Consider the following 12,653-nt stretch of genomic DNA (forward strand, 5'->3'; position numbering starts at 1 on the left):
TCCTGGTATCAGAGGTCAGGACTGGTTGCTATTCCTTTTATTTTCTGGTGCTGAAGAAGAACAGAGGACATTGCCTATTTTAGACCATTGCCTTCATAACTTCTTCCTCAAAAATAACAAGTGCAAGATGGTCACTCTGGCCAAAGTTCTGTCTGCCCTGGATTAAGGCGACTGAATGGTATGTTGGATTTGCTGGACGCCTATTTTCACATGCCTGAACTGCAATTCCACAGTCGCGATCTATACAGTTTCAGGTGGGCCAGGAGCACCTTTGGCCTTATCCGTGCACCTTGGGTGTTCACGAAAATAATGTGGTGGTAGCTACCTCCTTCAGAGTTTGGCAATACCTGTCTTCCTATACTTCAATGACTCGCTGCTGAAGACGGGCTCACCTCAAGCAGGTGTCAACTTCCTCACATTTCTGAGATTCTCCATTAATGTGTCAAAATCACACCTGGCTGCTTCGCAGAGGTTCACCTTAATTGAAGCCATCCGATATCGTATGCTATTCCGAGCTTTCCTTCCACCTCCACCAGTCCTGGATATTCTAGCTATGATCCCAATGTTTCAGTTTTTGCCTTAGGTCTCAGTGAGATTGGCTATGAGACTTCTTGGATTTCAGCCCTCCTGCATCATGCACTGGACCACACCAGGTGGTACCTGTGGACTCTGCAGTGGGTTCTTAAGTCTCAGTGGGCTCAGCACCAAGGGAACCTCTCAGATTCCATTCAAGTGTCGTTGTAGACTAAGAAAGATCTGCAGTGGAAGCTGCTGGACTGCATTTGGACCAGTGGCAGACCTCTCTTATTTATTTTATTTATTTATTTATAGAGTTTTGTATAGCGCGGACAAGACCCGTGGGTATCAGAGCGCTTCACATGCCTTCACATTCTCTCCCTGCCTCACCCAGATTGAACAGTGGAGATTGCTGCATTGTTGCTGGATTGGCGAGGTCATTTGGGACAGGTGGAAATCGGAGGTCTCTGGTTAGAATTTCAGTTGATTCGCTTGGGATTAATAACTTTCTTCCCATCCATAATTGTTGAATGGATGCAGGTCCTCATGGAAAACACCGCTGCTATGTGACACTGAAGGTACAGGGTAGTGTGGAGTCGTTGGTCCTTTGCCAAGAGGCTGTATGCCTCTGGAACTAGTTGAGGAGTCAGGGCTTCTCCCCGATCATACAACACTCCGAAGGATCTTTAAACACCAGGGAGGATGAACTCTGCCATGGTCACCTGGTCAGTCATGAGTGGCAGTTACACTCAGAGGTGATGCAGGGCAATGGAGAGAATCTTGTCTTCATCATTCATAACCATCAAGAATGTGCATTATCCAAATGTTTGCACAGTGGAGTTAGCACAGCAATTCCCCTCAGAGATGTCTTCAATTGGACTGGAGTTTGGGGCTCCTGTACTCCTTCCCTCCTCTACTTCTCTGCCTAAAGTTCTGAAGAGAATCAGGAATGACTAGGCCCAAGTTATTGTAGTGGCTCCAGATTTGGCCAGGAGAGTGAGGTACCCTTCTGGCATTAGCACCTGTCCTCTGATCCAGCTGCATCTTCAGGAGGACCTTCTGTTGCAGCAGCAGGGCAGGGTCTTGCATTCGAGCCTACGCATTTTACATCTCTCTGCTTGGAGGTCGAGTCACAACAGCTGGTTACTTTTGATCCCTCTCCAGAAGTAGTAAATGTCATTCTGGCAGCTGGACATCACTCCACCGAAACCATCCATGCGGGACGCTGGGAGAAGTTTGTTTTGTGGTATTCTTCATGTTGCCTTTCTATGGCCACGATAACATTTTATTTGTCTGCCTTCTCTACCCTTTTATTGTTACCTGATCAGCCATCTCTGTTTAAATTGCCGATTGTGATGTGTTTTCGAAAAGGGCTAACCCACTTTTCTGCAAAAACCTTTAGAGATGCCCCATTTGGATCTAATGTGCCCCCAATTTGTGCCTGGAAAATGATTTTGTTTCGATTGTAGTGCACAGGGTCCTTGCCAATCAGGTCCCCTGTAACAGTACTTCTTCTCTAAAACTGTTCCACAATTGGCCCTTCAAGCCCCCTGTAAGTCCCTAGTAAATGGTACCTGGGTTCCTAGTGCATTAGGACTGAAGAGGGTCCTCTATCGACCCCTCACCTAGGTCATGCAGACTGGCACTGCAGCATGCTTGCTCTGTTGCAGACAACACTACAACGTCGACCTGGCCATGCCACCTAGCACTGCCTAAGGCATAGGTAAGCCACCCCACTAGCAGGCCTTACAGCCCTAAGGCAGGGTGCACTATATCATAGGTGTGGGCATATCTGCAAAATGTAAGTCTATTCTTAGATATTGTAAGTGCCAGGGAAGCCAGCACCATTATGGCCTCTGAACCCAGGAGTGTTTGGTACCAAACAACTCTCAATAAACCCACACTGATGCCAGTGGAAAATGATTGAAACATTTACTCACAGTTGCCCCCTGAAAACCTACCAACCATTGTGTGGTCACAGACTGGCTTTAGGCAGCCTGCCATCACCAGACATGTTTCTGGACCCCTTGGTCGAGAGCCCCGCTCTCTGGTACAAAAAACCCCCCTTGGGTGGAGGATGGACACAGTGCTCAAGAGGAAAGCTTCAAAGGCCTGCTTTCTTTGTAATGCGACCCCCATCCTCTGCTGCTAGCAGCCCCTGGTTTAGCCCCCTACTTTGGGCAGGAAAACCAGTGGGATAAACTAGGAAGAATAGGAGGTGTGCCCACCTCTGACAACTCCACTCCTACGATGCAGTAGGTGAGGTGAAGCACATCTTTCAGTCCCCGCCATCTTGAGGATGGGTAGACTCCTCCAATCAGGGCTAGGATTGGCCCCCTCCCACAGGAGATTGGCATAATTGAGGGTGTAGGCACCACAGGTAGGGTGCCCATGCCTATTGGCCCTGCCTGCCAATCTCTTAAAACACCACTAAATCTAGTATTTTGGTGACTCCCCCAGACCTTGAAACTACTTCCTGCCGACCTAAGAAGAGGAAGGACGAAGAAGTCTCCGTGCAGAGAAGACTGTCTACACCCTCTGACTTGGCCCCCCTCCCTACTGGCCTTTCTGCAGCCCTCAAAGATCAGCGAAGAAATCACGCCTGTCCTGCAGTCAGTGACCTCCACAACCCCTGGGAGGACTGCCTGCCTTAGAAAAAGACCACAACTCCTGAGGACAGCTGCTCTGTCCACAAGAAACCAACACCAAAGACTCTGGTGCCCTTTGGATCCTCAATACCTTGCCCTGACCTCTCTGCACCCTACGCTTCTGGCCTGTGTCCAGGTGGCCTACTGATCCAGAAAAGATTCCCCAGCGATCCTGAGTCCAAGTCCAGAGTTGGCTGGACTCCACGACAACACCTGCAGTGGAATCCAGCGGCTTCCCCTGACCGACTCCGGTAAGAAAAACCCAACGTCACCTCTGCACCCGAAGCCCCTGGGCCTTGAGGAGCACATTCACCGGTGTCTCTACAACATCCCAACTTACCTCTGATGTCACTGTGTTCCTTCGTGCAGCCTCCAGTTCGTCGCCTGTAGCCTGTTTTTCAAACCAAGTTTCTCCATTGAATTGCATTGGGAGCTCAACACTTTGTTTGCGCCCGACCGCCACTGTGCTGGTGGTGGTGTATGTTTGGTGCTGCCTTGTGGGCCCCTCTGTGCTTGCCTAAACCTCGGAAGCAGGAGCCCTGCAGCCACTTATTTACCGGCAAGCAAGGTGTCTTCAAGCACCCCCAGTCTCCTTTGGGTAACATTGAGCCTGATCTTCCACTGGTCTCTGCATGCGGCCGACCCTGTGCCGCTGGTGGTGCAGTGTTTGTGAACCCTGCCCTCTGCTTATCCTGCAACCCGAAGACTGAATTTGTAAGTTGTTCACTTACCTGTAAAACCGCATTATTGTTTTCCTCCATAGGTTAACATTACAAAGACTGAAAATTGCCCTGTGTTCACTTTTGAAACTGAAAAGAATTCCTATTTAAAGATGTACTTACCTTTTTGCGAAGATCTTGGTCTGAAAATAAATCTTGAGCAAAGTCTGTTTTTATAAAATTGGTGTGGATCTTCTTTTAAGTTGTGTGTCATTTATTGGTTGTTGTTTGCACAACAAATGTCTTACACTCCTCTGTGCTAGGCCTAAGGCTGCTTGTTCACACTACCACAAATAGAGCAATTTGGGTTTGCACTGAACCCTGTGCACATCTTTCGGAATCTCTGGACTCTGTGCACGATATAACCACTTAATGTTATGCCGTCTTTGCCACTCTCATTGATGGGACGGCTGGCCGTCGCCAAGATGGTAATGCTTCCTAGAACGTTATATGTCCTCCAAAACTCACTGTGTCCACTCCCGCCACAAGTTTTCCGCACTTTCAATATGCTGCTCATGTCCCTGCTGCGGGTGGGACGGCGCAGTAGGGTAGCTCTCCACACTTGTCCGCAGTTATGAGGAGAGGGGCCAGGAAGTGCCACGCTTCGACTTATATTACTATGCAGCACAGCTGCAGCATGCGGCCCGGTGGTTTACGGACGCGGACAACTGGAAGACGCGCCTCCTTGCTGGTAAGGCGGACATCCAGGCACTGCAGGTCACCATAATGCAGGGTAGGGGGGCGGACGCGTCTCTTCCTTATGTTGTGCGTCACACGGCCGGCATGTGTCAGCGGTTTGTTGAGAGGGTCTTACGGAGGGCACCCTTTCATAGGGAGCTCCCAATCTGGATACTGGCCCCCTTCATCGACATGCAGAAATACATGTCTTTTCACTCCTGGCTGACCTTTACCCCAGCGAGTCCTTCCTAACTTATGAGCAAGCGGAGTAGGCCTTTGGCCTTGGGAGGGGACAATACTTAAACTTTCGGGGACTCCAGAATGTAGTGAAGGTTACCTGGCCCCAGTACCCGGACGCACCACCACTGACTAACACCTTAGACATCCTCCTATCCTGCGGTAAGGGGCGTACATTGATCTCTCTTCTGTATAAGGCCATGAAACAAGATTCCACCCCTCCGGTGCAACCGTCCAGGGCGGCCTGGGAGGCAGATCTTGGCGCTACACTGGAACAGGGGTAGTGGGAGCGCATAGGCTCCCTCACGCGCAAGGTCTCGTGCAATGCATGGTTTAAACTGACACACTTTAATTTTTTACACCGCACCTACTTAACCCCAGTTTCCCTGAGGCGTATCTCTTGGGATAGAGGAGACGGATGTCCTAGATGCAGCGCCGAAAGAGCTGACTAATCTGCAGACTTTCTGTGGTTCCTCTGTCATAGGTGGTGTTACTTGAGACGTATTGCTCATCGGATGAGATGCTCAACATAGAAACAAACTATTTAAGATACATTGGATTAAGAACAACAGACCAAACAAATCAAATATTTGGAGCACCTAGGTAAATCGCTAGCACTCAAAGCCTTTTATTATAAACAAATGTTATTGACATTTTGGGTTGTCTCATAATTGTAAGCCTTTTATGCAATGATCAGACAGGACAGTCTTAATCAAAGCCAACAACATAGCTGCAATGTATTGCATTCAGAAACGGGGCACTCAACTAATTTCTGCTCTCTAAACTAGCCCAAAAGATCTGGCACTGCACCATTTATCACAACATAAACCTCTTGGTGGAACATCTCCCAGGAGTAGACAACAACTTTGTGGACCTATTAAGCAGGACTCATCAACAAGTACACAAGTGGGAACGCCACCCTCAAGTCCTACCAACGTATATAGATTTACAAATGGGGCACTCCAACTGTAGACCTCTTTGCAACAGAAGAAAATGCGAAATGTTAAAACTTTGCATCCATGTATCCACACCCACAGTCTATTGGCAATGCAATATGGATGAGTTTGTCTGGGACATTTGCATGTGCTTTTCCACCTTTACATTTATCCAATATGTAGTCAGAAAGATGCAGCAACACACAATGAGGTTCATTCTAGTGGCATCTACGTGGACCTAGCAATTTTGGTTCTTAACTCGGATGGAAATGTTCATCTCACCTAACGAGAAACTTTCACTCAGGGTGGATCTTCTCTCACAGCACAAAGTTCTCATCAGACCCCAGAACCTCAGTCTTATATTTTGGAACTTGACGTTTTAGATTTTGGTTAGTTAAGTCTTTAAGAAGAATGTGTATCTTTCCTGTCCTGCTAAATGGAAACATTTCAGTTGCTATTATGTTAATAAACATCTAAAGCCATTTCAGGTAACAGTGCACGAAATACTTGCTTATCTCCCATAAGTAAATAAGATTTTGTTAGAGCCCGAGCACCAAGGTGTCTTAGCGCTAACAGTGTAAAACCTCAAAGAAAAACTGGTCGGTGGGCAGTAGGTGCATCTTACTTTGCGTGTGCTACAAAGAGCCATGTTTTGTGTCAGGGTTCCAGATGCTCTTCGGGATCCGGGTGATGCTCTAGAGGGTCCACCTCCGGATCTCCCCAAGCCTGGTCTATATAACACCCAGAGCTAAGAGGTGATCCGGCGAGGGAAAAAATGGAGGGGGCCGGGTAGGAGCTCTGCGGGCTGGTGCTATCTGCAATGATAAAGGACAAGCATTAATACCGGCCGGTGTTTCTTCCCCTAGCCCATAAGCCTCCCATAGAACCTTCACCTACCTCGGTGATCTACTACTAGGAACAAGGATGGCGACGTACTCTGGAATCTCTCCTATCTCGGATCTCCAGAAATGTATACAGAGCCTACGAGACACAAACACAGATTAATCCTCTACTCCAATCCCCCTGTCACCCAGTGTTCCGATGGTTACTATCTCGGTACATACCTTGTCGTTTATATCATGCACCGTGAAAGAAAGGGTTGTCAGAGTTCCGGAGTCAACCCTTAATAGTCTAGCAACCAACCCGCCTTCTGTTAACTTCACAGAAGCAAAAATAATGTCAAGTGTTATACCCCTCCAACAACCAAAAGGAAAGTAATAGAAGAAGTGCTCCTGGAAAGAAGATACCCTCCGATGTCTTACTGCCAACGGAAATGAAGTCAACAAGGTATTCGGGCTTCTCCGTTATGGTGGCGTCCTCTCGATGTAACCCGCACTCCCAGCAGGGATAAACAGTACCGGAATCAAGAAAACGTCGAGTCACCTCCTCTGGCCGGGAAAGCTTACCGGGTGTCTGTGTCTTCGCCCAACGGCCGCGAAGCACCACCGCACCCACAGAATGGATCAGCCGATCCACCCCACTAGACTCACGAGAGCCTGAAACCACAACGGTCTGTGTCTTCACTAAATAAGCACCGGCGAAGCACCACAGAACCCGATCCAGTGAGTCAGCCGCCTCACAGCGCCGAAAACGCTCGAAGAGAATGTCCTTCCTCTGCCAACACCAACAGCATGCAGTGAGTGTACGTGTCTTCGCTGGTCCTAGCGAAGCACCACGCAATCAACGCCCACAGTACTACGAACACCACTGCATCATCAGACATTACACGGAATCCAATACAACCCGACTTCCGGGTTTAGTGAGTACATATAGTCTCCGCCTACAGCCGCACGGATCCCTGGACCCTGTAGTTCATAGTTCTTAGGCAGGCGCTCAACCGTACCGGATTCATCTCCTGACATTTTGGGCTGATTCGTAAAACATGGGGGACTAGGCCGAGATCTTAAGGCCAGAGGAAGTGAATTCCAGAGTTTGCCACCAAGATATCATAGAATCCTACCTCCCACCCCCAAAAGCCCCTTCCCCCCTCCCAACCCCCCCCCAATTAGTTTTCTTTATCTTGGGGACTTTTAACAGATGAGCTGTTGTGGACCATAAGGCCCGTTGTGGACTGCACATAAGAAAATTATTCCGATGGTAGTGTAAGGCCCTTTCGTGGAGTGCGCTGGGAATGATACACACCGCTTTCAACTCGATCTTATCCGCTACTGGTAACCGGTGTAGGTCCCATATGTTTTTATTTACTGAGCAAAATTTAGGCACTCTCAGGAGAAGCGAGGCGGCCACGTTTTGCAATGATTGTAACATGGTCAGTGCAGCTTTCGTGATACCTAGATACAAGGCATTGCATTAATCGATCTTGGAAAGGATAAGCGCAGCCACAGCTGTTTTTTTTGGAGATTCTGCGGGATGAAAGGAAACATTTTTTCAATAATCTAATGATAAAGTAACATGTGAAGATGGTATGGTTGATCTGCTCTACAAAGCTGAGCTGGTCATCAAATACCATGGCAAGATTTCTAACTTTTTGGACATGAGTGGATAATGGGCCGAAATCTGCTGGTCACAATGTTGAGTTCCAAAAGTTGGTGTTCTTACCAAAGAGAATCACCTCGGTTTTCTTAGCATTTAACTTTAAAAAGTTTATTTGCGTAAAGATTGATACTTGGGTTAAACAATATTTCAGCTTCGAGGCAGATGGGCCATCATCTTCAGGAATTGCAACAATATTTTGTGTATTGTTGGCGTAAGAATTGGCCGACAAGCCACAGTATTGGATGAGCCCTAACAGCGGGGTGACAGAATTATTCAATAGCGTCTGTAATAAAGAAAATCCCTGCGGGACTCCGCAAAGTAGGAAAAAAGCTTAGATTTTAATCCACTCACTTCCACACTCTGTAGTCTGTTAGTTAAAAATGAGCTTCGGAGGGACAGGGCTGCACCATCAATCCCAATTCTCTCAAGCCACTTGATGAGGACCTATGAGGTCAGTATCCAATGTGTCTGTGAGATCGAGAAGCATTAAAGCCGCTCTTCCCCCCTCATCCAAGCAAAACGCATGGTTAGCATATAGATCTCTACAGCTTCATCTACCAGTTGTTATACATTCCATATAGAGAACGCTCATCGCTTTAATACCAGTAATAAAAGCGTTTATGGAGGGTTTCAAACGGATAATACCACCTAGAATACCTGCATTCCCAGTGTGGAACTTAAATATAGAACTCACACGGCTGATCCGCCCACCATTTGCACCTTTGCACTCTGTGAATTTGCATTATTTAAGATTGAAGGTGTCTTTCTTAGTGGCTATTACCTATTTACGAAGAGTTGGTGAGCTCCACACACTCACTATTCAAGTAGCATTTATTCAAGTTCACAAAAAACTGATGTTAAGCACTAACTTAATGTTTTTACCAATCCAATCAGTCTATAGAAAATTACCAGTTTTTTCCCCCAAACCTGTTTCTGTGGCAGAAAGGGACATGCATACAATCGGTGTTAAAAGCGCTTTAATACTACATTGATAGGACAAAAGCCTTTTGGAATAATGATCGACTATTAGTGGCTCATGTAGCACCACAAAAAGGGAAAGCAATTTCAAAAGCAGGTGTTGCAAGATGGAGCTTTAAAGGTATTTTAACCTGTTTTATTAAAGGAAAAAGAGTGCATTCTGTAACTCAGAGAGCAAATTCTATGTGGAAAAGGGGAGCAACAATGACTTTCTAAGGTAACATTCCCATAGCTGACCTATGTAAGTAATGTGGTCAACTCTGCATGCCTTCACTAACCATGATTTTGTAGATATACTAACAACACCGCAGGTTATGGCTGGTCTAACAGTGTTGTGAAGACTGTTTCAAACATCTGCTGCAGCTGCCCACTAAACACAGATGGGAGGATAGGGCTTTACAGTCATCGCAACGCATCTGTATCTACAGCAGCACATGCTAGGAATGGATCACATTACTTACTATGTAAGCATCTGTTTGTAGTGAGTAGTGCTGTAAATTCACATGCATCATCTCACCTCCCCATACATGGGAAGTGTCAGCATGTGTTTTTTTCTTTATTATGTAACGATGTCAATGTATAGCTTTTACATTTACATACATATTTATACTCTTGTTTACTATCGTGTTACCCCATTCTGGACGGAAAGTAATCTAAGGGTGACGCTAAGACCATGCACATTGTGGAATAAAGAAGGCACTGTACACCTGGTGACTCGAAATTTCTTTAACCACATTGCTGCGGCAGCTATTCCGCCGCAGCGCTAATGGGCGGGTGGGCCGCGCGGCGGGCCCTTGCTGGTGACTGAACCGCTCCGTCACCAGCCGCGGTTGAGTTGTGCTCATGACGGAGCGGTTCCGTCATGGCGCCGCCCGCCTAAAAGAACGCACCGCGCAGGCGCGAAATCAGCGGGCCATGACGAAACCGCTCCGTCATCAGCACAGCGCCACCGCGGCAGATGACAAGCGGTTCCGTCATAAGCACGGAAGGAGTTAAAGAAGAATAATTAAATGTCCAGACCCAACACTAGAAGGCAGAAGTGTTCAATGCATTTGAATATACAGCACTACACGCTACGAACAGATGCTTACAAGGTAAGTAATATGTTCCTTTCTTTCATCTTTCAGACCTCTTAGTTAATGCTTTGAAATGGGCACTGTAAAAAGGTTTCAGTATTGTGTATAATTTGTGTCTGAACTGTTAAAAATAGTTTGTGTATAAATGTCACTTGTCCTTTGAGAAGTTTGTTCCTGCCTAGTTTATTCTAAGCTTTGATTGTTCTATAGACTTATTTTCGATGCATGACCTTCTTTTCCAGTTATTCTCTTCTGGCACTGTTCAGCTGACGACGACGTCAAGGGCAGAATTTGGAGATTTCGATATTAAAACTGTAATTCAAGAAATGAAACGAGGGAAGAGAATGGTATGCTTGTTTATTTTCCACTTCATGCACACCTCTTAGTTTTACATGCAAAAAACTGTCTCTTACCTGGGTAATAACTTTACCATTCCCTAAATCCTGTGTGGATCCTTCAGATTCAAGGCCATTCAATGTATACAAAACGTTATACTTTTAAGGCAGACTCCACATACATATATATCATATGTGTTAATGCAAGGTCCTCTTTAGGGCTTTTCATTTTAGGAAATTGTAAAGACAAACAAAATGATTATGTTGAATAACTTATTGTACTGTTACCTGAAGTGGGTTAAGGTGTTGTCAGACAAGAGACTTCAATTTACAGTTTTGGCACTAAAGAATACTTAACACACGCAATATAAATGTGTTTACAAAGTTGCATTATTTACAAAACATCGTCCATGTAAAGTTTTTATTTAGCTACAGTTTGGAGGCAACTGTAGAGCTTTTCACATATATTTTGCATATGTTAGGAACCCATAATCCTTTTTATGACCTACCAGTATAGGTTAACAAAATATTTGCATACATACATGGCCTCCTTTTATTTACACAAAAGTATTACATTAATGTACTGGTGAATAATTTAGAGAAAGCAAGTTACCATGGCTAGTCTTTCCCTTTTCTCTTTGCTTTGATGTCAGAGGGTTTAGTCTAGTCTAGTCTAGTCTGGATACTTGTATTGCGCAAACATATCACATCCCGAGGGAGTCTCATGGCGCATGCAGGCAATCCTGAGGGGGAGAAAGAGCCAGAGGATGGAACTAGCAGAAGAGCCATGTTTTCAGTTTTTTGCGGAAAGTGGTATGTTCAGTTGTTGTACGTAGGCTAAGGGGAAGTTCGTTCCATAGGGATGGTGCCCTGAAAGAGAAGGCATGACCACCAGTTCTGGCCGTTTGAACTCTAAGCGGCGTGAGCTGTGATTTGGTACTTGATCTCAGCTGTCGACCAGGCGAATACCATGTCAGTTTCGGGGTCCAGTATTTTGGTCCTCGACCGTACATGTGTTTATGAACCAGGCACATGGTCTTGAAGATAGTTCTTTTGTTAACAGGCAGCCAGTGTAGGGTTTTCAGGCTTGGCAAAGAGGGGGATCGTCTGGGTAGGCCTAGAATCAGACGGGCGGTCGTGTTTTGTACGACCTGCAGTTTCCTGGCATGGCACTCATTTATGGAAAGAAACAGAGAATTGCCATAATCAAGCCTGTTTACAATAAGGCCCTGGACCAAAGTTCTGCGTGCTTCAGTTGGTAGCCATTTAAAGACCTTGCGTAGACTCCGCATAATTCCGAAACAGGTACCCACCGTATGATTCACTTGGTCTCTCATGGACAACTTGTTATCTATGCGGAATCCTAAATTGCGGACTGATTCCTTTGGAACAGGACACTCCCCTAATTCCGAAGGCCACCAGTCTTGGGTCCAGTGTTCATTTGCTCGCCCAAATAGCATGACTTCAGATTTGGTACCATTCAACTGGAGATGATTAAGGCCCATCCAATTTTTTACCTCTACCATGCACATTTTAAAACGCCTTTTAGTGTCATTTACGTCAGGGCCAAGTGTGACCAGTATTTGCGTATCATCCGCGTAGGATAACACGTCGAACCCAAAAGCTCTGATCACATTGGCCAGGGGAGCCATATAAACATTAAAAAGTGAGGGGCTCAGGATGGAGCCCTGAGGCACACCTCTTGTGACGGGCAGGGTGCTAGCCAGAGTGTTGTCTACCTGTAGTGTGGTTGTGCGGTTAGTCAGGTAACTGATGAACCATTTTAAAACCTGCCCACTGACACCACACTCCCACAGTCTTCTAATCAAGATCTGGTGGGAGATGGTGTTGAAGGCAGCTGACAAATCTAAAAGGACGAGAATGGAGGATGTACGTTTATCCAGAGCAAGCCTAATGTTGTGGACAACTTCGATCAGTGCTGTTTCCGTGCTATGGGCAGCACGGAAACCTGACTGTGAAGGATCGAGTAGGTTGTTTGTCTCCAGGTAGTTTACCAGTTGTTCGTTTACAAATG

The 12,653-nt window shown here is 46.3% G+C and overlaps 1 protein-coding gene across 7 annotated transcripts in view; it reads left to right on the forward strand.

The window, feature by feature from the left end:
* The window catches only part of PHF6 (PHD finger protein 6), a 467,171-nt gene that overhangs the window by 252,655 nt on the left and 201,863 nt on the right, over window positions 1–12,653 (forward strand). For all 7 annotated transcript variants that reach the window (XR_013610659.1, XM_078688560.1, XM_078688565.1 and 4 more), the window contains exon 9: window positions 10,526–10,630. Coding sequence is in view for 6 of the 7 variants with exons in the window: in XM_078688560.1 (XP_078544686.1) it covers window positions 10,526–10,630 (105 nt within the window). In the remaining variant the exon portion in view is untranslated. The remainder of the gene's footprint in view (window positions 1–10,525; window positions 10,631–12,653) is intronic.

Source organism: Lissotriton helveticus, chromosome 4_1 (assembly GCF_964261635.1).
Source record: "Lissotriton helveticus chromosome 4_1, aLisHel1.1, whole genome shotgun sequence".
NCBI classification, from domain to species: domain Eukaryota; kingdom Metazoa; phylum Chordata; class Amphibia; order Caudata; family Salamandridae; genus Lissotriton; species Lissotriton helveticus.